Source organism: Fringilla coelebs, assembly GCF_963513975.1.
Source record: "Fringilla coelebs genome assembly, chromosome: 17".
NCBI classification, from domain to species: Eukaryota; Metazoa; Chordata; class Aves; order Passeriformes; family Fringillidae; genus Fringilla; species Fringilla coelebs.
This window is the reverse complement of record NC_140043.1, coordinates 3,456,856-3,483,112: the sequence shown is the minus strand read 5'-3', so window position 1 is coordinate 3,483,112 and position 26,257 is coordinate 3,456,856. Positions and strand designations below refer to the sequence as shown.

Here is a 26,257-nt window from a genome sequence, read left to right as displayed (position 1 = left end):
GTTTAGTTAAAGGCAATGAAGGTAATAAAGGCTAATCCTTACCCCGCGGCTCGTGTCGTGCGTCCCTGGGCCGTGAGGGCGGGCAGGAGGGGCTGCGGGCCTGGCGGGGTCTCTGGGCCGGGGGGAGCCCTCACCCGCCCCTGGAGCAGCCCCTGGTCGCACAGCACCGCTCCTGAGGGGACAGGGACACGCGTGCTCCCGCGGGGAGTCTGGGGGGAGGATGAAGGATTTTCCCACAGAACCGGGGAAATGCCGGGACGGCCGCACTGCGCATGCTCAGCTCGGCGCGCGCCCGGCGGCGGGAGTTAGGACCCAGGGGCGGGCACTGAGAGGTCACGTGAGAGGCAGCCCGCGATACCATTGGCTCGGGGGAATACAAAACCAGGCGCGTCACTTCCGGGTTAGCTCAGTCCGCGCCAGGACCCCGCGGAGGTCAGGTCGGGCCGCTGCTCTTCTCGGGTGCTCAGTACGTGCGAGAAGTCCAGAAAGGAGACAGAGGAGTCCTGCAACTTTATTCGAATAAAAGGAGAGAGTCCGCTACGCCATAGCCCCGTGGGGTCTCTGTCGAGATTTCGGAGGACGCAGCCTCCTTTTATCCTAAACTCCTGGCCGCAGGTTGCCGTCTTCCTTTTTCCATTGCCTGAGGTACAGTGGCAGGAGCTGGGCACTGGATTGTGTAAAGCAAGCATGGGATACTGAATTCTTGTCTTCTTAACTGAGTCCTGTTTAATATGTTTGTCAAAGGTGAAGATCAGCTGGAATTTGGTGCAAGGGGGTTCCAAGGGCTAAAAGGAAGGTGCTGTTTGCTGCCTGAGATGCAGATGTAAAACATTTCAGGATCTGCCTGAGAGCTGGACAAGGCTGGCAGAGCCATCCTGCCTCCTTCACTAGAGCAGGCTGGAAAGGCACAGGCAGCTCCGGGAAAGGTGGTGGGGAGAGCTCAGCTCCACCCTTTGGCCTCCTGCACAACCAGGAGTGAATTTGAAATACCAAGGCCTGAACAAGTTCAAGCAAACAAATCTTCCCTGCTCCCTGTCAGCAAGTGGACAGCAGAGAGCTGCTCACAAAACTGGACTCCTCTTTGAGGAAACTGCTGCAGAGTAACAAGGAAAGTGTTTAGAGACAATAAACATCCCATCCTAGGCAGATCCCTGCTCTTCTCTTGTGCTATGGGACTGTGGCAGAACAACTCCATTGGAGTTCTGAATGGTTAAACTCACTAAGAGGAACATAAGGACTATAGTGACAAATCCCAATACAATTCCTTTAGACTAAGGAGGGAAGAAAAAACCCTACCAACTTTAGTCAGGATCTAAAATATCCCTTCTAGCTGACACAGCAAAGCAGGGACTGAAAGGCATCCACGACTAGCTATGCAAAGCATCCGTACTTTCAGCCAGTGACCCATATAAAATGAATAAATAATTGATAATTACATATGTAGTGTACACCATGCATGTCAAGAAGGGTTCCAGAGAGAGAAGCACAGTGGGCATGCTTTGCCCTCTGAAAGGAAAAGTCTTCCTGTTACTTCTGTCACCCTGGAAAGTCTCTGGACTGCAGAGACACAACTGAACCCCCATTTACAGCTGCAAAGCCACATTAGATATTTTCCCCATCATGTTCTATAGCCTAGACTGACTCCATGATTCCTGAAATTCAGAGGAAGTATTCAATGAATGCTCTGGCACAGTACCAGCACTCCAAAGCAGGTGCACAATAAATTGAAGAAAGCAAGATTCAGTCCCAGCAGTTCCTTACTTCCTCTCTTCACCTCTGGGCTTGCCCCCACATACAAGGCAAGCTTTTTACACTGAGGCTTTGGTGAAGCAGCAGCTGCTGTCTGGTCCTTTTGGATTCAAGGCTCCAGTTCCTTCCTCCTGCTGCTCAGATCTGCAGCTCTCAGACAGGCAGGAGCTCTGGGGGGTACTCCCCATAGCAGTATTTGGCAATTGGGTCTCTGTAGGTGTTCTCATGCTGCACACTCTGCCAGGAAAGGAGGAGAAGCTTTAACAATTTACACACAGTAAAACAAGGCATCCCTTCACTGAGGGACAAAACCCACAGTGTTTATGCACAGGCAAAAAATAAAAATAAATCCCAAATTGTTCTACACATCAGAGTGTCTTTGGATCAAAGAACTCTGCACTGCCAGCACACAAGAGCCAGCTGATGTATTACAGCACTGCAATGTTGAACCAGAATCTCATTTTCAACCTCTCTTTTCAAGAGAGTACCCAAGTAGGTGTGAACAGAGTTCATAAAAAAAAAAATAGATCAGTTTAGGCAGTATCATCAAATATTCTAAGCAAGCAGAGCACAATAAAGTTTGCAACTTGAGATGTGTGCATTTTTCTGGACAAGAGGTAGAGTTCATATTTTATGGGTAAAAAATCCCAGTAACTTTGGAGGCATTTGGAACTCTCTCCTTTGTTTGCAGTCCATCCCTATTGCTACCTGAAATACTGAAGCTGCAGGACATGGCCAACAGCACTTTCTAAAAGGACCACTGCATGCTTAGAGCAAAACTTCTACTAAAATCACATGGGTAACAGAAGTTCACCTCTGTCCTTAATAAGCAAAGAAATTACAACACAGTAATTGTCAGCACATGGTGAGTGTCCAGCTGTACCTTCAAATAAAGATCATTCAGCTACTGGAAACACCTCTCACTGTCTTCATCCTAATGAGATCTTCCCCAGAACTCATCTGAGAACTTCACAGGTGGCTGAACTCAGTCTCTTTTTGGTCAAGCCCCTCTTTTCTACAGAGAATGTGCAACTCATCCTGCTCTAAATGCCTGCTTTGCCTGCAGACTGGCTCTCGGCCAGAGCTTCAGCTTTCATGAAAATACAAACATGACACACCAGCCATTCACAGCACTGAGCCCCATTTCCCAAGGGCACTTTTGGGGCCCTGTGCTGGTGCCTCACCTGTGATGAAGTCCTGCACTTGGCCAGGCACAGCTCAAAGTGATCTTCCACTGCCATGAAGAGGTTCTGGAACGCGATCGCCGCCCGGTTCAAGAACCGCTCCAGGAGATGTTGCTGAAGTGGGCAGCAAAGAGAAGGCAAAAATCAGAAACACTCTGCTTCAGCAAAGAGTAGTCAAAGCCCACCCCAGCCTACAAAGCTCAGCTATCAGAGGAACAGTAAGCAGCTCCACTTAGGATTTCTAGCAAGCACAGAAAGGTTAATGCCTCAGAACCCCAGCAAGAATCTAACCCCAGGACAAGAATCTAAGAGAAGCTCACAGAAAAAGGGGAAATGCCAATTACAAAACTAATAGTGGCTGAAGTAACTCTTCTGCAATCATTTCCCTTCAGCAAATCCAATTCCCCTGAAGGTGAAACACTTTTCAAGACTCCCAGTATTTCCTCCCAAAAAGTGGGAAGGATGAATTTTGTTAAAGCTTTATTTACAGCTTGCCATACGCTCTTTGGAAGCTTTCCTCATCATTCCAAGAAAAGGAACTGTCCCTCTAAGGGAAAAGCTCCTCTTAGCCACAGAGAGGGACCCCAGCAGCTGAGAACACCTGGAAAGCAGGAGGAAATGCATCACCTTGCTGGGCTGCAGGCAGCAGGACACACAGAACTCGTAGATGCTGCAGCAGCCGTTGGGCAGGCAGCTGTCACAGCTGTACAGCTTGGTGCTGGGCACGTGCACATTGCAGCAGCCATTCACCAGCAGGTCCTTCCTCTCACAGATGTAGCCTGGAAAACAGCAACAGGAGTGACAACTGGCAAGGCACACCCCCTGTATGTTCTAGGAAAATCTGCAGTAAGAATGACAATCCTTAAGAGCAGGTTTGTTTGTCATTTAATAGATTATGATCCCCCCTCAGTCCTGTGCAGCCACTCTTTGAAATGGAGAGCAGTGTTTCAAACAGCCTGGTGTTACCTGCACAGCTATCATATCCTGCTCTAATATGTGCTCTATATACACCATGAGTATTTAAATGCAAGATTATTTCAGTTCTGACTTTTTTTGGGCACAGTTCCTTGTTGTGAAAGGGGAAATGGGATTGGCATTGATTATATTGGAAAAAAAGCCACGACAAAAGTTTTTGCAACAGGTCTGTGTCTGGATAATTCTCTTACAGTTCAGTATGAAGAGACTTAGATTTAGCCATGCAGGACAGTGTAATATTCATTGCTGAGGGGAATCCTTAACAATATAAAAATATGGTGTATATTACAGAATACACACCATATTAAATATATATAGAAACAGTACTACCACAGTGTTAGACTGTGAGAGAGCTGTGATTTTTAGAGGTCTTATGAACTGGCACTAAGCCTAAGTCAGGCAGTGCCAAATTTAACATTGATGCAAATCACAAAAGTTGTGGTGGGTTCCCTACAGCCTTGATTTGTGGCCAAGAAAGATCCAGGTCTAGAGCAACACAGTGCAGGGCAGGAAAGAGTCTCTAACTTCTAATGCTTAAAACAAGTGATAATAACCTTGGGTTTACAAGGGTCAGACAAGCTCATTAACTGTGGCTGAGCACTAATTACACCAGCCCTGAGCTGCCTCCGTACAAGGTCAAGGTTTCCTCAGTTGCTCTCCCTAACCCTCCTGACAGCAGCAGCACTCTGCAGGGAGACACAAAGAGTTCTGCAAGCAACCACAGCAAACTGAGCAGGACTCAATGCCTGGGTTCTGTGCACAGGTAACTGGAATTCTTTGAATTTTAGGTGGTCACAGTCACACACACAGCCCTGGGCCTGAGTCTGGTGCAAACCACAACCAAAGCAGCAGCACCTGCAGGCACAGTGAAATTCAGGCATCAGAGGGGAACAGGCCAAGGGCTGAGTGAAAATGCCTTAATAAAGAGCAGCTGTTCCATCAAAGTGCCATCAGCAGCCAGACAGGCAAAGCAGCGTTCAGCAATGCCAAATGCAGAATAAATTCAACTAAATATCAACTGTACCCAGTTCATCTGTGATGAGGAGCTTCCCCTGCACAGAGTTCCTGCACTGGTTGCTCAGCTGACTGCTGTTCCCCGAGCTGAACTTCACCTTCCACATGATGGGCTGCTCATGCTCCTGCACTTGGAGGAGAGTGCGATCTCTCACCATCCTCTCTTCCTGCAAGGAAAAACAGGAATGCAACCAAACATACCAGTTCCTCCTGCCACTGCAATCCACGTGCCTCTCCCAGGATTAAAGATGCCTAGTACTCGTAAACCCCAGCACAGGAAACTCCAGCATCAATGGTGTAAACAATTTACTACTTGTAGTATTTTACTTCATACTTCAACAGGAAGACACACAGTCCAGTAAAGTCAGGGTATTCCAGTTCACCATGGATCAGCTAACACAGTTGAATTCAGACACTACAGCCACAAAAGTAGTATATTTTATATTAAATAACCACAGCTGAACATATTTCTCTTTCATGAGCCCTTTGCCAGCGGAATCACCACTCCCAAGAGAGACAACAACAACACCCAGCAAACCCAGTGGAGACTTTCTTTTCCCAGTTTTGGTTCAAACCGCTATTGCTGTCAAACACAGAACCAGGCATTCCTATTTTAAACTCTTGCATCCATTAAACATTTATAACGTCATTCTTAGGGCAGCATTACCCAGGGGTGCGGTGCCAGCACCTGGAGAACGAGACTCGCCGTGCCATAGGGATGTTCTAAGGCAGCCCGCGCTGCGCGGGGCCCGGCCGGCACTGACCTGCTTGAAGGTGCTGCTGATGAAGTACACGAGCGAGAGCCCCAAGACGACGCCGAGGACCCAGCGCTTCCGGAGCAGCCTCCGCCAGAGCACGGCCCCGCAGGGCACCATGGCCGGGCGAGGGGCAGCGCGGGCCCGGGGCCGGCATCACCGGCGGGCGCACAGCGAGCCCCGGGCGGCGCCAGCGCGGCCCCAGCGCGGCCCGAGCGCTTCCGCCGGCGGCCGGGGCGGGGCGGGGCGGGGCGGGCGGAAACCGCGGCCGGGCGTGCGCGGGGCGGCACCGGCAGCACCGGCAGCACCGGCAGCACCGGCACCGGGCCGAGCCGCTGGGTACGGGGCACCGCGCCAGGCATTCCAGCGGGAACCTCCTTCCCCCACCTAACCGGAAAAAAGGCCTGGCTTATGTGTGCATGTATATATGCGTGTACGTATAGAGTTGTATGGTTTTCATTTATATACATACATAGGTGTGTGTGTATATGTATGCATGTATGTATGTATGTGTATATGTATATGTATCTGTGTGTATATACGTATATATCTATAGATGTATGCCGTGCATATATGTATGCACATATATAGATGTATGTATAGGTGTAGAACTGTATTAATAGATATTTCTGTGTATATATATATGTATGTATGTATACCTATCCATATCTATGTGTATATGTATGTATACATAGGTACACTGTGTATATATATAGATGTATATGTATACCTATATATGTATACCCGTACATGTATACCTATACATGTATGCATACCTATATATGTATACCATGTATATATGCGTATATATATGTGTATACGTATGGATATGTATAAAGATGTATTAATAGATATGTCTGTATATATATGTGTTTATAAATGTATGTATATCTATATCTCTACAAATGCATATAGGTGTAAATCTATAGATGTATACCATGTATATATGTCTATACAGAGAGATGTATATATGTATGTATAGGTATAGAAACGTATTAATAGATATTTGTCTCTATAGATACGTATATACATGTATGTATACCTATACATATATATGTATACAATATGTATGTGTGTGTATATATAGATGTGTATGTATATAGAGAACTGTATTAATAGATATGTCTGTATATAAGTGTGTATACATGTATGCATACCTATACATAGATATGTATTTATATCTAGATATGTATACTATGTATTTGTGTGTATATAGAGAGATGTGTATATGTATGTATATATATAGAACTGTATTAATAGATACATCTCTCTATGTATGTATACACAGGTATGTATACCTATACATTTATATGTATGTATATCTATATAAGTGTACTATATATGTGTATGTATGTATATATAGAACTGTATTAATAGATATGTCTGTATATCTATGTATATACACACATATATATGTATAGGATTGTTAATAGATGGCTATGTAGGTATGCATTAACAGATCTATACCTATACATCTATGTATATGTATGTGTATATAGATGTGCATACACGTACTTATATATGTATATACACATGCATTTGTACACGTGTGTATGTACAGACGGATATCTAAAGTATCTATTATGATACACATGTGCCATATGTGCTGTGACACAAGTGCCTGTATCTATAGATACATTGATGTCTGTATTGTCACAGACACACTCACAGGTGTGTGCAGGCACAGCCCAGCTCTGGGGTGCTCCCAGGCAGTGCCCGTGTGGGCAGCAGGGGCCAATCCCGCAGGAACACAGCTCTGCTGGGCAGGGCTCGAAGCACCCAGGGTTCCTGCCCCTCTCTGCCTTTCCCAGGGACGTGCAGAGGTAAAACTCTTTGTGCTCTGCTGAAAACTGCCCTCTGTGTGTGCTTCCTTCAGGAGTCCCTGTGTGAGCACCAGGGCCAGGTGCTGACAGTCACTGCCTTGAAGGACCTGGGATGAGTCTGAAATCTGTCTGAAGGCTGTCCTGGACTGTCTGAGGTGCTCCATCTGTGAATGTCTGCACGCTCCTGGGCTTCCATCTCTGCCAGAGTGGCACCTTTCAGCTCTGGATAAAGCTTTTCTGCAGGTACTCTGCTCTGAGACAGCTGGCCACCCTTCCCAGAGCCACTGTGCCTTTACATGGCTCACATCTATGTATATATTGTCATTGTTATGAATAATGTTATAACCTTTTATATTCAAGAGTATTTAGATCTTAGCCTGTACATTTTATTAAGCAGCTGTTGTACTCTGGGCCTCTTGTCCAGACTTTGCAAATGGTATTTCTGTAGATTCAAGTGAATGAGTTGCTTGTTTAAAGGAATATTGTCATGAGCGAATAGTATTTTTTTCATTTAAAATGTTTACACATTTTCTTTTTCTTCCCCCCTCTCAGTTTTGCTTTGCAGAGCAAGTTGCTGCAGAAAACGAAGATGGGATCTCATTTCCCCAGAGGCTGTTGAGCCACGTGTCACCTCGAGAGCCACTGTTAGGTGTCCCCAGGACATGCCATCCCTCCTGGTGACTGCCACTTCCTGCAGGAGGGGACCTGACTGACTCCTGCCCTGCCTGGACACCTGTGTGCCCCCGTTTGCCACTCAAAGCTGTCCCTTCAAGAGAAACAAATGGGAGCTCCAGATGCTCTGCCACAGAAACAAATGCTTGCTGCCAGCCATGTCCCCAGCTGAGCAGGTGCCACTGCCCTCTGCCCCCAGGGCCTGTGCCAGTAGCCACTCTGGGGTTTGCTGAGCCACAGGGTTCATGTTGAGCGTGCTGTGTTTTAGGGTTTTGAGGAAAATGCAGAGGCGGCACAGCAGCAACACGGACAGCGTGCCTCCTGAAAGGTAAATCCTTCCCCTTCTTCCTCCCTCCAGGCTCCTCTCCAAGAGGAGGGTTCTGGTTTAAGAGTAGGCTGTCACATTAAGCCTTTTTCTCACCCAGACACATTCTTCACATTTTTCTTGTGGCAAAAGCTGATAGGCCAAGAAACACTTACAGGGTATGGTAATTAGGAAATAGTTGGCTTCTGATTGTGATGGTGTGAATAATAACATCTGTGTTGTCTCACCCTTCTCATGAGACTGAAAATGGAATAAAAGTTTTTAGAACTCCTCTCAGTTGCCCCATTTCTGGGTCAGGAAAAGGCTTAATCTGACATAGGGGGTGTTTTAGAAGATGAAAGATCAAAATTGAGAAAGTTAAATTCCTGTGTGTGTGGTGTGGCCGGGCTCTCTGCTCAAGTTTACTTTTCTCCTTGCTGTCACTCCCTGATCACTGCCAGCCACAGTGTTTCAGGGTGACCCAGGATGGCACAGCTGGCAGACACCTGGCTGAGCATGGGCAGGATTGTGGAGCTCTGGAGGAGGGGTTGGATTCATGGCACCCTGAGCACTGTCAGTGTGCAAGGATGGACTCTGTGAACTAGAGCCATTTACACTTCTCTGTTTGAGGTGTTCAAAAAGTCTGCTGGTCTGAAGCTCCCAACTACTCTTAGTGTTTTATGAAGAGTTTGAGTGACCCTTTGCATCTTCCCAGAGTCTGTATCTATCTTCATGTATGTGAGTATTTAGAATACCTCTAATTTGTTTCTGTAATTATAACATCAGCAAGGGAGCCTTGCCACTGTTGTTGTTCTGGTACTAAATATTCCCTGGGGCTTTCCTAGAGTTAGAGTATGACTTTTTTAAAAATTCTTATTCCTAAAGAAGAAACTAATCTAATTACTTCAAGACAAAGATGGAACCAACAAATTTCATTGCTCTGTTTGAGCTGAGATTATAAATGAAAGGTCATTAGTAAATATTTTATTTTCTCTAGTGGTTTGCAATTAGAGTTGAAGCTTTATGTCATGGCCATTGCTAGCATGGTACCATTCTTAATTTCAGGGGGAAAGAAAGCCATCTTCAGGTTTTTTCTGCATGATGCTTCTGATTTTTAACAGGGTAAATACATAGTCAGGAACAGAGGCTGAAGTTTTTCTAACTATAGAAGGAAATGCTGTTGCCAGTGGTCTTCACTTCTGTTAACTTCAGCAGCCTCACAATTTCAGCAAACAAACCTTGTTTGTTTATAAATATGTCACAGATGAATTCCTTCCTGCTGAAAGCACACTAGTCTATCCTGGCAATATTATTCCAAAAGATAGTTGTGTCTTTATTTGTAGCCCCGGGATCCTCCCAGGCTGTTTGTTACATTCCCAGCCCTAAGCTGTGTGTACATCCCTGAGTTTTAATGTTAGGTGTGAATTTAAAGGCCTGGCTGATGAATATTTTGGACCAGAACAAGGTGTGCAATGCCTTGTTGACTTGATTCCCTGCAGGAGGCTGTGGAGATGCAGTGGGAATGGGGTGCAGCTACAAAAAGCCTTATTAGGAGTTTGCTTAGTGGGAAGGTTTGGCCAGAGAGGTTTGAGGGTGTCCCCAGAGGGGGTTGAAAGGCAGAGCTCTGTGCCCTGGGGAGGCTTTGGAACCCATGGGGGAGAGAGGTTTGAGGGCCCTGGGTGTGCTGTCTCAACTTGTAACTGCTGATCCTAAAGTTAGAGCTCTCCCAGGATTCAGATCCAGAGAGACCAAAGCTCTGCACCATGCCTTGCCCGTGGGCCTTGCCTCTTGCTGGGGTTTGTTTATTGTTTACTCTGCTTTTGCAGGTTAGAGGAGTGTTTGCTGTCTGTCAGGCATTCACTGCCTGGTGATCATTCTGCTTGTTACCTGCATTGCTCCCTCTCACCTAAACTTTCCTTGCGTTGACTTCTAGTGAAGAAAAAAAATCCCTGTTGTCTTTTGATGTCAGGATGAAGGTATTTAGATTTTCTTTTTGGAATCTGGCTGTATTCCAAAACGCTTAGGAAAGAATCTGTGCCAGAATCAGTTCTGCCCAGTAATTTGAGTACATCCATGCCCAATTTGCCAAAAATATAAAAATAAAATAACTTTATCTGAACCCATGAGCACATCCTTCACTTTTGTGTCAGGTCAGGGACACACAAAGCAGCTCTCAATGCTTCTCTTCCCCTGGTGATTGTGTCTCTTCTGGTGCAATTCATCAGTGGGCAGGTAGTGATTGTCCCAAAATAAAGACAGAGGATTTTGGGGGTCGGTCATTGCTTTGAGTTAGCCTGGTTAGTTTGTTTGTTTATAGTATGACTCGACTTGGTGGTACTGCATCAGGTTCCATCAGGTTTGGTATGTTTTTCTTTAAATACCCAAATCATTATAGAAGATACTGGATTTGGTATTGGATGTACTATTTCTTTGGTTTTTTTCCAAAAACAAGCAGAGTGTTTGGGAGCTTCATTCCTTGGTGAGGGAGCTGATGTGTTCTGGTCAGGTCTGGAGAGGCTCTCTGGTCTGGTTACTGGCCTCCAGTTGTGCAGCTGTGACTTCTTGACAGAAAATACAGGGAAAAGCATATGGAGACCTTAGTGTTCTGAGTGGGCATCCTTAAAATCAGAGGGTTTTGGGAAAGCTGCAAAAGGCAGGCCTCAGGGGCAGCAGAACTGTGATTAGAGCTAAGATTTGTCAGCAGAAAAGTTATATGAGATGTAGAAAGTAAGGACAAATAGAGCAATGGTCTGTGTATTAATGCTTGTCTAGAATAACTCCCTAAGCTACAGAAAAGTAGATCTAGCCAGATATTAGGCAGTTCCCAGCTTAATAATGGAGCTCTCTGCATTGCATTTTAATGTTTACAAGCAGGGATTGTATTTGAAATAAGCAAGCATTGTTTTAACCAAAGGTAGGTGTGCTTGTAGTGGTTGAGAACTACTGTGCTTTTGCTTTGTGTGATTGGTGAAAAACCTTTTAAGTGAGTTGTAACACTGGAGTTCTTTGGCTACTGCCAAGAAGATGAGCTGCTGGCATCTTCCCATTGTCCTAACCTTGGAATGAGACTGATGCTGGAAAACAAACAGCTCGAGACACATTCCCCAGCAGTCCCATCCCAGTCATCATTTTGTACATAAACCCCCAACCAACAATGCAGAGTGTGAGGAATCACTGCACTCAGGGCTGGGCTAAACCAGCACCTGGTTCTGGGCCCCCGTTTGGGCTGAATCCTGGGGTCTGTGCCCTGTTTTTGACTACATCCCTGGGGTCTGTACCCCATTTTGGCTGAATCCCTGGGGTCTGTACCCCTGTTTTGGCTGAATCCTGGGGTCTGTGCCCCCATTTTGGGTTAATCCTGGGGTATGTACCCCGTTTTGGCTGAATCCCAGGGTCTGTACCCCCATTTTGACTACATCCAGGGGGTCTGTGCCCTGTTTTGACCGAATCCCTGGAGTCTGTATACCTGGTTTGGCTGAATCCCTGGGGTCTGTGCCCTATTTTGGGTTAATCCTGGGGTCTGTACCCCGTTTTAGTGGAATCCCTGGGGTCTGTACCCTGTTTTGACTACATCCCTGGGGTCTGTACCCCTATTTTGGCTGAATCCCTGGGGTCTGTGCCCTCATTTTGACTGCATCCCTGGGTCCTGTACCCCATGTTGGCTGAATCCCTGGGTCTGTGCCCTGTTTTGACTGAATCCCTGGGTCTGTACCCCCCTTTTTACTACATCCCTGGGGTCTGTGCCCTGTTTTGGCTGAATCCCTGGGGTCTGTACCCCCATTTTGACTACATCCCTGGGGTCTGTGCCCTGTTTTGGCTGAATCCCTGGGGTCTGTACCCCCATTTTGACTACATCCCTGGGGTCTGTGCCCTGTTTTGGCTGAATCCCTGGGGTCTGTGCCCTGTTTTTGACTACATCCCTGGGGTCTGTGCCCTGTTTTTGACTACATCCCTGGGGTCTGTGCCCTGTTTTGGCCTAATCCCTGGGGCCTGTACCCCATGTTGACTGAATCCCAGGGTCTGTGCCCTGTTTTTGACTACATCCCTGGGGTCTGTGCCCTGTTTTGGCCGAATCCCTGGGGTCTGTACCCCATGTTGACTGAATCCCTGGGGCCTGTACCCCATGTTGGCTGAATCCCTGGGGCCTGTACCCCATGTTGTCTGAATCCCTGGGGTCTGTGCCCTGTTTTGACCGAATCCCGGTGTCTGTGCCCGCCGCAGGAGCCGCAGCCAGACGCTGAGCTCGGAGGCCAGCGTGGACGAGAGCGGAGTGTTCGAGAGCCTCAAGGCCGAGGCCGCCTCCCCTCAGCAGCTCTTCTCGGGGCTGGCCGGCCTCCCCGCCGCCTCCATCGCCGCCGCGCCCTTCCCGGCGGGGCTGGTGCTGGGCTCGGCCGCCGGAGGGGGAGAGGTCTTCATCCAGATGCCAGCCCCGAGGGACGAGGGTGCCGGCCGGGCCGAGGGGGCCCCGTTCCACCACCGGGCCCCGGCGCATCCCTTCCAGCACGGGCACCACCGCGGGCCCTCGCTGCTGCACATGGCGGGCGGCGAGCGGCACGGGCACGGCGAGGAGGGCGCCGAGGAACAGGCCGGGACGCCGGCCCCGGCTCTCTCGGAGCTCAAAGCCGTCGTCGGGTGGCTGCAGAAGGGGCTTCCCTTCATCTTGATCCTCCTGGCTAAAGTTTGTTTCCAGCACAAGCTCGGTGAGCGTTCGTCAAGGGTTTTGGAGCTGGGGTTTGAGGGGGTGATGGCTGGTGCGTCCATCCTTTCGAGCTGTGGTTTGAGGGTGGTTGGGAAACTTTATCAGGCTCTGATGTATCCATCATTTTTGAGCTGTGATTATAGAGTGGTTGGGAGGCTTTATCAGGCTCTGATGTCTGATGTATCCATCCTTTTTGAGCTGTGATTATAGAGTGGTTGGGAGGCTTTATCAGGCTGATGTATCCATCCTTTTTGAGCTGTGATTATAGAGGCTTTATCAGGCTCTCATGTCTGATGTATTTATGCACATTACAGTGTCCAGATGCAGTTTAGCATGAAGGGAACTTACTCAAATGCATGGGATAAATTCCCCCTGCTTTCAGTCCAAGCTGTTTTCATCCAGGTCAGATCCATCTCTTTCCTGTCCTGACCGGTGCTGTTCCTTTCCCTGATTTTTCCCTGGATGTTACCGAGGCTTCTCCCTCTAGGAGCGATGGGGAGAGCTTACCCTGGTGACAGCAAAGCTTTCTGTGTGGCACAGAAGGGTTCTGTCTTGCAGGGAGGGTGTTGGGTGTGAAATGGAGCCAAAAAGCATCAGCAGTTTCTCCCTGACAGAGCCTTTCCCTGCAGGAATTGCTGTGTGCATTGGCATGGCCAGCACCTTTGCCTACGCCAACTCCACGCTCCGAGAACAGGTGGCTCTGAAGGTGAGTCTGGCATTTTGCTTTTTTCTGTATGGGGATTTTTGAAGGAGTTTTGAATGAGTTAGAGACAGGACCTGTGAGGTTTTTAGATGATGCCGTTTATTTCCTCATTTTCTGCATGGATAGGAAGGCTGAGTTCAGCTCACGTCTTTACAGGATGTGAGAAGGTCAGAAGGTGGTTCAGAAGGTCACAAGACCCCTGGTTACAAGACATTTTAAGGATTTATTGACTAATAAAACACTGCTAACAAGGATATTTATGTTTTTGACTCAATCCTTATGGACTTGCATCTTATGGACTCATGCTGCAGTGTAAGCTTTCTCAGTTAATCTTGTTATGACACACAGACAGTACTAAATTCTAAACTCCTTGTATACCTTTGTAACTACTTTTATTTTTTCTATTACTTAAACTATAAAACTCCAAACTTTCCTCCACTTAATGTGTCTCTGCTTCAAACTATAAATCCGCATTCTCAGTTTGGAAGGTCTCAAAACAAATCCTCTGTTTAATTCTGAGCTTTGGCTTACAGGCCCAAAGTTCTGAGAATTCCCTGCATTTTGGATTCCAACACTTCTGTTCCCAGCAAACATCATTTTCCAGGCACAAAATAGCATCTGTGATGTACCTTTGATTGCACTGTAGGGCTGAATGCATCTATACATGCACAGATCTGTCTTCTCCTTCCTGCCTCTCCCCACTGATGCTCTCCCAAAGTCTCTGTCCTGCTTTTTTTGTGAAATGTGGTGTAGTAAAACAAAAAGGACAGGTCAGGGATGTTGTCATCTGCATCTCCCTCTGCCTCTGCCTGGCAGTGCCTATTCCAGCACTTCTCTGCACCTTGGTTTTCCCATCATGTACAGCAGAGGTGCTGAAGCCTATTTGACTTCTTAATGAGGAGATTGAGCTAATTAGCATTTAGATAATGCTTTGAGATGTTCAGCTGGAAGATTTCATAGATGTGTTGCTTGCTAGTAGCTTTATAATGCTCTGGGCATTAATGTACTTAGAATGTAAAGAGACCAGCAGATCTTTTCAGGTCTTCTGATCTTCTGTGTCAGGAGAACAGTTCCACAGCACTAAAAGCACAAGGCTAGAATTGCTTTTTTCCCCAAATTACAGAATGGGTGGCACAAGTGCATGCTTGAGTGTGCCAGCAGCAGTGGAGTCAGTGAGATCCAGCACTGGGAGAGCAGATCAGTGGCACAGCCCAGTAACAGATTGCTGCTGCCTTGCACTCTGCACCTCTGCCCTTCCAGCAGTGTGCCCCTTGATCTGCCTGCTTTAAATCTCAGCACAGCAGGCCAGGCTGCTGAGCAGCTACAGAGACCTCCTTTCTTAATAAATCAGCTCACAAGAAAAATGGTGGGTGTTTTCCTCTCAGGAATAAAATTTACTCCCCAAAGTTACCAAGAGCCAAGACCCAGGACAGTGTCTTCTGCCATCCAGCTCGTCTGTACCATTCCACATATGTTGAAATGCAAAATTTCCACTTCTTTTGATCTTTAATTATTTGTTCAATCAAAAAGGAATGTTCCAGAACCCCTGTGCTTTATTTAGGATAGCACCCAGATGTGCTGCATGTAGTGGTGGGGTATATTTGATTTAGCTGAGCCTTCCACTGATGACTTTGGGTCTATTTATAAAGCACCCTTTGATGAATTGTCCCTCCAGCCAGGTGACACCTCAGAATGCAGGACAATACGTGGAATGGACTTTTTTTAATCTGCATTTTAAATGTCAGGGGATTTTTGGTGTCCCAAGAAAGATCCCAACTTTGAAGATGCATTCTGCAAGTAATTCTGTCATTTTCATCAGCTTATTTCAATTAATTTCCATTGAAAAAGTTACAGGAGTGAGAGGCATTTCTGCTTGTGCTTATGTATGTCTTTACCTTGTAGACTACTTCTTAGTGTAAATTACTAATTACTGAGCACTTTGTTACAAATTTGCATCCCCTGTGTTGGATTTTTCAGCATTTGAAGGCTCAGCTCAAGTCTTGAGATTTTGAGCTGAGATAACTCTGCTCCTTTTCCTTGCTCAGGAGAAGAGATCAGTGCTGGTTGTCTTCTGGATCCTGGCCTTCCTCACTGGAAACACCCTGTACTTGCTTTACACATTCAGCTCTCAGCAGCTGTACAACAGGTGAGCAAAATCTGCATGGTACAGGCTGGGAGCAGGGGATCATTGCCAGGGGGGAAAAGAGGGGAAGCCCACTTCTCCCCCACACTGTGGGAGGAACTCTGTGCCCCTAAAGGATCTGCTGTCTTTGTTACATCTTGGCAATACCTTCCAGTGCAGGAAAAGGATGTGTGTGTCACCTTAGCGTGCTCCTGTCAATAAGGGACATCAGCAGATATCTGGGCCAGGGTGTGATGGTGTCAAAGCAGGGTGGATCCTTTCCAGAATGCCCTCTGAATTCCCATTGTGACCACTGCAGCTGAGCATCAAGAACAGGTGTCAGAGGCAGATGAGGAACTGACCCACTGAGTTTCCTCTTCAGTCTGTCCAGATTGGAGTGCAGGACAGGAGGTGGAATAGCAGTTTTTTACCCCAGTGTTCTCAGGGCACTTGGACCTGATGTAATTAAAATGTAATTAAAACCCTGACTGAGTTAGTTCTCAAATACAGAAAGGGTTCTGCTCATGGATTTGAATCACAGCTTAATATAAAGCAGACAGGAATAATCACAGGTAGGAAGCAGAAAAGGGGGGAGAGCTGAGAAGGTTTGAATGTGGGGCTGAAGGGGAGAGGCCAAGCCATGGGATTGTCGGGATGGAGTGGAAAAGGAGGAACAGGAATGGCAGAAAGGTCTGGAAGTGAAATGTTTGCACACAGGGTAACAGGGTGTCTCTAAAAAGGTGGCCAAGGTTAAAAGCATGAATAAGACTGGTTCAAAATAAAGGGTAGATTATCTAAAATAAATGGATTTTAGCAATTTGGGGCCATCTTACAGACAGTTTGGAGTGTGGTTTATCACCAGGCTGGGTCACAGCTCCAGGAAGAGCCCTGCTCCTGCAATGCTCAGGCTGGTGCATCTCTTGCTTGCCAGACCTGAGACTATTCACAAGCCAGGCTTGTCAAATTAGAAATGTCTGTTTCAGTTCTGTTTCTTTCATTTTTCATTTCCTGATTTTTTTTCTTGTGTCTAGTGCATGAATAGTAGTAAAGTCTCTGATTCTGTTTCTGTTTTTAGGGTGTAATTTTACCTGTTGTGCTGTGCCAGTGTTGTGAGTATTTTAATTTCATGTTCAGGCTTTTTGTTTTGGGTTGGTTACTTGGTCTTTGCTTTTTTTTTTTTTTTTTCTTTTGGGTTTTTTTTTTTTTTTTGTGTTAAGTTTTTGCTTTCTACCATGAGGTCTTAGCAGGTAAATACCCTGAAGGTGAATCCTGTTTTTTCAGCCTGTCTAGGGTCTCGTTCTCATTATTGCTCAGGCCAGCAGCTGCTGCCCATTGCTGGGTGAAATTCTGCTGTCCCAGACTCCACTTTTTTAAACAGCAAATGTTGAGCCCAGTAAATGACATTATGTAAGGGGCATTAATTTTGGGTCTTTGGTTCAGGTGAGAGTATTAACAGAGCCCAGCCCTTGCTGTGCTTCAGGCAGTGGCACTGCCAGCAGGACACGTGTGAAGTTCTCACCCTTCTGCCATGGCTGGTGCAGACTTTCCTGTGTCAGCCCTTTGTTTGATGTGCCCAGGTGGTTTGGGGACTGTTCCCCTGTGGCAGAGCAGCCTCAGGGGCTGTGATGGGGGTGTTCCCTTGGCCAGGGAAGCTGTTCTGAGCAGGCCTTGCCAGGACAAGCTGTGACACCCAGATCCCACACTGAGGGCACTGTCAGCGCCCCAGGCAGTGGGAAAGGCAGATATGGAGACACTGCTGGGTTCCAAACAGACTTTATGGGTGCTTGGGCCTATTTTGTGATGCTGGGCAAACCTGCTGACCCCTGTAGAAGTGAGCAAGAGCCGTCAAAATCCCAGAGGAAGCCCAGACCTGATCTGTGTGTCTTCCTCCTCTTGCCCTTGAGAACTTCCCTGAAGCTCAGGGCACCTGCTGGGCTCTCTCCAGCCAGCAGTGGCCACAAGGAGCTTGAGCAGGCTTCTCCTCAGTGGTATTTGAGCTTTGGTGTCTCTTTCAGCCTCATCTTCCTGAAACCCAACCTGGACAGGCTGGACTTCTTTGACCTGATGTGGATTGTGGGCATTGCAGACTTTGTGCTGAAGTACCTCACCATTGCCCTGAAATGCCTTGTGGTGGCCCTGCCCAAGATTGTCCTCGCTGTCAAGTCAAAGGTAGGAGACTCTTCTTGAGGCACAGACAAAGGTCTTTGATAATCTGGTACCCTCACCACACGTTTGCAGCATGGAGTCAGAGAATCAGGGAATGGTTTGGGTGGGAAGGGACCTTAAATCCCACCCAGAGCCACCCCTGCCATGGCAGGGACACCTCCCACTGTCCCAGGTGCTCCAAGCCCTGTCCAGCCTGGCCTGGGGCACTGCCAGGGATCCAGGGTACAGCAGGCACAGCTGCTCTGGGCACCCTGTGCCAGGGCCAGATATGGATGGAAGAATAAAAACATGAAAATCTGTTGCTAAACTGTGGCAGAAAGTCAGCTGGGATCAAGGGGTGCTTTTTGAGCCATCACAGACCTGAGCAAGGGTTTGGTACTACCAGCACTGGTTAAGGTCCAGGGAGGTGAGGTGAGCAGTGCTTGAGGAGGAATCAGGGCTAGCAGCCAGATAACTGCTTTTCTCATTGGCTTTAAGTCTTGTTTTCTGAGTAATCTCTATAAATTCTTATTTCTGAAGTAGGAACCTCTTCATTTCCTGGGAAGAAATTGCAAATATTTGTCCCTTTGGCTTCCCACTTGGGTCAAAGAAGTAGCTGGGTTAAACTGAAGCCACAAAAGGCAGCACCAGCTCTAAACATGGGAGAAAAAAAAGTTAATTAAATGCTTTACATATTTAAATGTTTATGAAAACCACATGTAGGCTAAGCCTAACTTGTAAAAGTTTCTCCCTCATTCAGAACACCTTTTGATATGTTTTTATTTTGCACCTCTCTCATGCTGCCTCTCTCTCCACTCAGTAGTGTCCCCGTTCCAGGGGCAGATGTAGCAATGTGCATTATTTGCATTCAGTAAAGAAACCTCTGGCAGCTGCTGGGATGGAAGGCACTCTGCAGATGCCAGGTACCAGCAGTAATTGCTGAAACTCTCAGGCAGGGCACTTCAGGGGCTGTCCAAACTGGGAATGGTTTTGCTTAGGAATTACATGGGTGGCAGGGGAGTTGAGCAGTTTGTTCCTGCACAGCAGGGCTATCTGAGATGGTTATTAATTTAATTCTGGCAATTGTCCAGCTTTTTTTTTTTTCCCCTCCTTCTATTATTATTATTATATTTTGGGAGATTAATGTGCTGGGTCAGAGCATAATCCAGGCTGGGGAGGGAGGGAGAAGTGATGTGAATAGTCCTCCCAAGATAAATGGCAGTGTTGGAAAAGGTTCACAGCCTTTGCTTGCTTGTCTGAGAACCATCCCAAGTACTCATTAATCCTTGTCTGGAGAGAAGAAAGAGAAGGGGTCTTTATTTGCAGCTCCAGTGAGAGGCTGGTAGGATCACATCTGTCAAGGGCCTGTAATGACTCAGAGCACAGATGCTTCATTTTTAATACCTTTTTCTGGAGAGCAATGTGTCTCACTTTTTTAAAGTCTCTTTTTGTCTGAGGATGTTGGGGATGGTCTCACTGTCCCCTGACACCCACCACCAGATCTGGGTTTGGTTTGGGGGTTCTCTCCCCCACTCTGCAGCCTTTAACCCAGCCAAGGAGGAGATTTAACAAATTAAGCAAGATAAACTGGGATGGGAGGGCTCCAGGAGAACCACAGGACACCATGGAACTGGTAATTGGTGATCACATAGCTCAGCTCCTGCCCTGAGCCTGCTGACCCCTGGCCTGCACAGGCCAGCACAGGTGAGGATTTAAATGGAACCTTTTACTCAGTTTGAACACTTCTGGTGCAATTTATGCACATTAACCAAAATTTTTATCAAGTTTTTTCTCTGAATACTTGCCAGATACAAAGTTATTCTCTTCCTCCCAGTGTCCTCCAAGTAGTATTTCTGTCTGAAGCCCAGCTTGGAGTTTAGGAACTTCTGGGTAGTTGTCATTTAATGGTAACAGGCTGGAGAAATATGAATTTAACTCAGCAGAGCTCGATTTTTTCAAGATGGATATTTCTGTACAGTGAGAAGGTTTTGTGCCAATTTAACCAGTCAGCCTCTTGCTCCCCAGGTAGAGAGCCTGAGGTGGAGGTTGCTGCACTCTCAGGGCTGGAGTTCAGCACCCAGGGATTTAATCCTCAGCTGCTGGCAGTCAGCAGTAGATCCTAAAACTTGCCCTTGGATGGGATGTGGGGAACTTTAATCATCCTGCACTCAGCCTCTGAGCTGGCTCTTTGGATTTTCCTCAGTTTGGAAGTTCAGAGGCACTTGCAGAGCTAGTCTGGCTTTTCCTGCTGCTCCTTGGGATCCTGGTTTTCTCTGAATACTGTGTGGTTTCTGCTTTTATTTGTCAGTCTCTATATCTGCCCTCACTCTTGTCTGTAGACTGAGCTCCCAACAATTTTTTGAGTCTTTTCTCAGAGATTGTTAATTCCAGATCTTATTATTCTCTTCTGGACTGTCTTCATTCCCTCCTTGTTTTCCAGACCATTTCTCCAGTCTGTCAAGATGAATTTGGAATATAATCCTTCTTTCCAGTTGTGCTTACAGTTTAGTGGCAGCTGTACATTACTTTGTTCCATCAGGATCATCAGTGACAACAGTGAATAGCACTAAACTCTGCTTCCATCAGTTGGATGCATCTTTTCCTTTTGAAAGTAAAGACATGAAAAATCTGGGTGAGAACACTCAGTTCCCCCCATCCAAAGCACCTGGGTCATGTTCTCCTAGTGTGGCCCATCACAGGAAGGACGTTTTTTGTTGGAAACTTCTGTGGTTTGTAGCATCAGTTTATGTTTTAACTGAGAGAAAGCCAACTAAAATTGAGGGGCAGAAAAAGTTTGTCTTTGCACAGTGGGCAAAACTCATCATCATGGGCGCTTGAGGTGTGAAGCATGAGAGCTGCTTTATTGTGAGGGTACAGCCAGCCAGAGTTCCCCAAGCCTGAGTAACAGAAATTCAGAGCAGCTCCTCCAAAGAATGAGGGAAGACTGAAATTCTGACCAAATAACCCCAGACTTTGCCAAGTTCCAAACCAACCTGGAAAACAGAGGCACCTGGAGGGGCTGTGAGACTCCAGTCAGGCTGGAATGCAGGGAGAGAAGAGCTTGTGGATTGGAGAGAAAAGCAGGAAAAGGAAGGTCACCCCAGCATCAGACTGATCCCAGAGCTCTGGGGAGTTTCCAGAGGATCCCACCCGTGCTGGAGGTGTCCCTCCCTGCCCCCAGGCTGTGACAGGGACCCTGAGCTGGGGACAGGTTTCACTAACAGCTGAGCTCATCATTCCTTTGGAAGGGAGGGCTTGGCTGAAGGCTCTCCATTAAAAAAGGCAAATAAGATCATTTGGTTCAATATAAAATGAATTAAAGTAAATTAAACTGCAGGAGCCATGTGGCCTGCAGAGGCTTCCATTGTTGTGCACACATCAAGGGCAGCTTTTCATTTTCACTGCTAAGGAATGACAGCTTGAGGGGGGTGGAATTCAAAATCAGGAAATAAATAATAAAAAGACACACTTGCCAGAGATTTCACTTAGGAAATCCCAGGTGCCTGCAAGCCTCCCATCCCCTCCTCATGTTGTTGTCAGCAATCTGAGCTGGAGAAGTGAGTGAAACGTGGGGGGAGGGAGAAGGAAAATCAACCCAAATAGGACTGCAAGAAACTGCTGCCCCAAGTTCTTGCATCTGTGTGTCCCTATCCCTACAGGGGACAAAGATACCATGGACATTTTAATACATGAGAAAGGCCCTAAATAAGGATTTTCTCTGCATGGTCAGTGCAGAGCCAAGTTACAGGGGACTGCATTTCCAGGAGAGTGAAAATGCAGAGGGAGAGCAGTGACATTGCTCCCTCACTGCAGCTTTGAAAATACTTGCTTGGTGTTTTTTCCAGTTCATTGTTTTATTAGTGCTTTTTAAAGTACCATCTCATCAAATCTGGTCAGATAAAACTTGGTCTGGATTTGGCAGCAATTGCAAATTCTGCACTTGGACCTTGGACCAAAACCCTTCTTCAGGTGGACATCGTATTTCCTGTCATAGATGGACACAGCTCTGCCAGGGAAGCACATTAATTTCCATCTTCCTTCTGAAACTGCACCTTTTTTTTTTGTCCTAAGGGGAAAAAAAAGGCTCTTGGTGTATTTGAGTCCTCTAAAAATACAGAAGAAATAAAAAATTCACTGGGAGCTGGCTCATAGATGATGTTGAATAAAAAATACCCAGGCAGAGATGTTCCTGGTCCTTGTCTGTGCAATGTGGAATTTTTTGAGGGTGAAGAGGTGTTCCCAGGCAGGTGACAGCCCATCCTCTCACCCCCACTCCTCTCTGGCCTTGGGTTCTCTTTGGGGGAGCTCACTCACAAACAGATTCACTCTTCATGGAGCAGCCTGAGCTTGGCTCCTCTTGAGCCACAGGAACTCCAGGATGTTCTGCAAGGACTTTTCCCTGCTGCAGCTGGGACTGATGTTCTGTCTCAGAGTCAGAAGTGTGGGATTCATTATTCACAAAATTAAAATTAAAAAACTAACTGAAGCATAAGAGCAAGTACTGAGGAGTGGGGACTCCTCTGTCCCCCTCCATAAACTTGCTTTGCAAGTCTCTGCTGCTGAACTTCTAAAAATCATTGCTCTTCAGTGCTTTAACTTTCCACTTTAAGATACAAAATATGTGATTTTCAGAAGCATTGTGCACTAACTAAAATTCTCATTTTCCCCTCTAGTCCCGCTTTGACATTACTCCTCATTAGTCCTGCATGGATTTTCACCAGCATCCTCCTTGCCACAATGCTGTTTGCTGTGTAAATCTGGGAATTTTCTCTGTTTTACTGCTCCTACCCAGCACTTGATCTGTTGGCACCATGACCTGGAATCTCAGCAGAGCCTGCTCTCCTCTGATCCAAATTGCCAGCAGGACTCCAAAGCTTTTTCAAGCATGTTTCAGAATATGCCCTAATGCTGCTGCTGGCAGCAGAACAAGTGAGACTTGGAGCTTCCCTCGAGTGCTAATCACACCTTGCAGTTGCCTCATTGCAACTTCTCTCACTCCTGCTGCCTGCCCCACTCTGATTCCACCGTGTCAGTCCTTGCTGTGCCTCACACTGAGGCAGAGCCTTATGGCAAAGGAGCTGCACACTGAGCCCTGGGGGAGTTAGCATTCCCTCTGCCCCCTGTGCCCTGTCCAGCTTGGGATTTAGTTTTTAATTACACTATTCCATGTTATTTTTCTGTGAGACTTCTCCCCTCCATCACCATGCCCCAAGGATGGGGTGAGGGATTGAAAGAAACTGTTGCAGCAACTGGAAAGTTCACATGAAACAAAGAATATTCTACAAGTTCAAGTTGAGTTGTTACACTGGAGAATTAAATCTGTCCTTTCCTTTGCCAAGTAATTCCTGTGTGAGTCTAGAGGAGTCAGGTAGAGCTGCAAACTGGAGTCAGGGGTTCAGCTTTTAATGGTAATGTGATCTAGAAAATGAAGTGCTTTATAAAAAGTCTAATCCCAGCACCTCAGTTTGGACACCAAAACAACCTTGCCTTGACCTTTGTGTGTCTCAGGTTCTCATTTAGAAAATGCAGAGAAAAGCTGTCCCTGAGGGCAGCCAGCAGCATGAAAATAAAGGGGTTTTTAAAGTGTTTTCTGTAGTGCTGATGTTGTAAAGGGACTGAAGAAATTCCAGGAATGTGCTCCTCTGGGCAGAGCTCAAATGGCAGGAAAGGATCAGATGCAGATCTGCCATCAGGTAGTGAGGATGTAACAAAATACTCAGAAATTCCATGCAGAAACAGTCAGTGCAGTACAGCCTGAAACTCTGCATGTACAGGAGGGAAAGTGCAATTGTGTGAAAATGCTGAATTCCCCTCTTTCAAAAGAGCTGCTTGGTTTGAAGTACAGAAATGATATTTCTGTGTGGTGATGGAGGTTCAGAAGAATGGGGGGATTATACCCCAGTCATCGACTTGTGTTTTTAACTGAGCACTGAAAAAAAAAAAAAGGAATCAAAATTTCACCATGTGGTATCTGAGGCTCATCAGCAGAGCTGCTAAAATTAGATCTCAGCACAGCCCTTCCCCACGTGTGCTAATGAAGTGTTTGATAGCAGCAGCAGCTCCCTCAGAGGAAGCACTGCCCTCCTCACTTCTTGGGCAGGCTTCATTAACCCTTGATGGGAGCAGAGCTGCTCCCTGCCCTCACCTTCATCAGGAGCCATAATTCCAGGTCATGCCCTATCTAATCTCTGCAGTTCAGCTCCCACACTGTCCAATCCAGAAAGATTCTGCTGATCTTAGAGAGCTCTTCAGTCTCTCTACATTCCAGAGAAAATTCCCAGATTTACAGGGATTTTTGTGACATAAGAAAACTCACCTGGCAGAGACAGACCTTGCCTTATTTCAAGCTGTGGTGCCGAGCACAGGAGAGATAATTATGTTTGTGCTTCGTATAACACACAGTTCTAATCTTGAAGGGGAAAAAAAAAAGCTGTTGTATTTTAGCAGAATTTTTCAGAGAAAATACAGCTGAGACAAAGATTTTACTTTGAAAAATGTAACCTAGATAGCCAAGAGATAACAGAGCTGAGCAGTGGCAGACAGGTGTGCTGTGTGCTTCCCACTGATGGGTGCTGTCTGCAGTAAGTTGCTGCTATCAGAAATCTACATTTTACTGCTGAAACTGTAGGGAACAATCCTCATTTTCCAAGCTTCTGGCTCAGAAGGAGGGCCTCACTTCTGCATCAGAATTTTGTAGAAATTTGTAGAATTATTTCTGATTTTCTGGCACTTTTCCTAGTTGCAAAAGGGGGCTGGTGTGGTGCATTGAGATGCCTGAAGTTTCTAGTTCTCTTCAAGTGATGCTCAGCAGCCCTTGTACTGCTGGAATCACTCTAAATTTACCAACATTTATGGTCAGGTGGGTGCTGCAGGGAGGGATGCATCCCTTAAAACATCACTTCACTCTTGGGAGGCTGTCACCAAGCTTCTAGCTGCTAAAAAGTCCTACAGTTACCACTGGAAACTGGAGACAAGGGAGTTCTGGCAGCTCTGGGGAGGGTGCAGAAGTTGTGGCTGGATGCTGAAGTTTGTCACTCACTGCCACTGCCCCCTCCAGAGCCTGGCTGTGCCCCGGGGCTGTGCCCAGCTCTGCTTTCAGACCTGCACTCGGGGCTTTTGGTGCTCAGAGGTTGTGTTGGAGCAGAGTTCCAGCTGGGATGCAGGGTGCAGAAGGATGCAGCAGCTCTGGCTGATGCAATGGGACAGCAAGCAGTGACCTGTCCCAGCCAGCAGCAGGGATGGAGGGTGGGAGGGATGAGAGCAGAAAACAAAATTCGCTGCCTTTATCTTGCTGGGAGCTTTCATCAGAGCCCTGTGGAGGGACACGGTGACAGCGTTGTCATTTCTGCCCCAGCAACGCCCAAAATAAACCATGATTGCATCGCAGCAGCGGGCTGGGAGAGGCCCGAGTGCGAATTGAATGAATCGGGGCGGTCCCGAGCCCGGACTGCTGCGGCGGCTGCCCGGGGCGGGGCGGGGAGGGGATCGGGATGGGGAAGGGATGGGGATGGAGGGGGGATGGGATGGGGAGAGAATGGAGGGGAGATGGGGATGGGGATGGGGATCAGGATGGGGATCAGGATGGGGATGGGGATAGAGATAGAATGGGGATGGGATGGGGCTGGAGGGGTGTGGGATGGGGAGGGGATGGAAGGGGAATGGGGATGGGGATGGGGATGGGGATGGGGATGGGGATGGGGATGGGGATGGGGATGGGGATGGGGATGGGGATGGGGATGGGGATGGGGATGGGATAGAAGGGGAATGGGGAAGGGATGGGGTGGGGATCAGGATGGGGATGGGGATAGAGATAGAAGGGGGATGGGATGGGGCTGGAGGGGGGTGGGATGGGGATGGGGATGGGATGGAGATAGGATGGGGATGGGATGGGATGGAAGGGGAATGAGGATGGGGAAGGGATGGGGTGGGGATCGGGATGGGGATGGGGATAGAGATAGAATGGGGATATGGGGGTGGGATGGGGCTGGAGGGGGGTGGGGAAGGGGAATGGGGATGGAGGTGGGATAGGATGGGGAGAAGATGAAGGGGGGATGGGGAATGGGGATGGGGAAGAGATGGGGTCGGGATGGGGATAGAAATAGAATGGGGATG

General features: G+C 47.3%; 2 protein-coding genes across 2 annotated transcripts in view; one reads left to right on the top strand and one right to left on the bottom strand.

Moving 5' to 3' along the window:
- Positions 1-497: 497 nt before the first annotated feature.
- Positions 498-5,896, bottom strand: SPRING1 (SREBF pathway regulator in golgi 1). Its single transcript, XM_084217013.1, has 5 exons — positions 5,687-5,896; positions 4,933-5,089; positions 3,561-3,712; positions 2,934-3,047; positions 498-1,986 (listed from the first exon to the last, which is right to left on the bottom strand). Exons 1-5 carry the CDS (start codon positions 5,795-5,797, stop codon positions 1,903-1,905), a joined length of 618 nt encoding a protein of 205 aa, XP_084073139.1. The 5' UTR covers positions 5,798-5,896; the 3' UTR covers positions 498-1,902.
- Positions 5,897-5,981: 85 nt separating this feature from the next.
- RNFT2 (ring finger protein, transmembrane 2) overlaps positions 5,982-26,257 on the top strand; it is a gene marked incomplete at its 3' end in the record, with an annotated part of 28,436 nt that continues 8,160 nt past the window's right edge. Inside the window, exons 1-7 of the mRNA XM_084217286.1 lie at positions 5,982-6,110; positions 7,554-7,743; positions 8,053-8,500; positions 12,698-13,176; positions 13,805-13,881; positions 15,924-16,024; positions 18,016-18,169. Coding sequence (XP_084073412.1) covers positions 8,418-8,500; positions 12,698-13,176; positions 13,805-13,881; positions 15,924-16,024; positions 18,016-18,169 — 894 coding nt within the window. The 5' untranslated portion in view covers positions 5,982-6,110; positions 7,554-7,743; positions 8,053-8,417. The remainder of the gene's footprint in view (positions 6,111-7,553; positions 7,744-8,052; positions 8,501-12,697; positions 13,177-13,804; positions 13,882-15,923; positions 16,025-18,015; positions 18,170-26,257) is intronic.

Bases quoted from the DNA above. Each gene is read 5' to 3' on its own strand.
- SPRING1 (XM_084217013.1), bottom strand. From the start codon at position 5,797: ATGGTGCCCTGCGGGGCCGTGCTCTGGCGGAGGCTGCTCCGGAAGCGC. The intron at 5,090-5,686 runs GTCAGTGCCGGC...TTTTCCTTGCAG, and splicing joins TCAGCAGCACCTTCAAGCAG to GAAGAGAGGATGGTGAGAGA. The intron at 3,048-3,560 runs GTGATGCATTTC...TGCCCACTTCAG, and splicing joins GCTGCCTGCAGCCCAGCAAG to CAACATCTCCTGGAGCGGTT.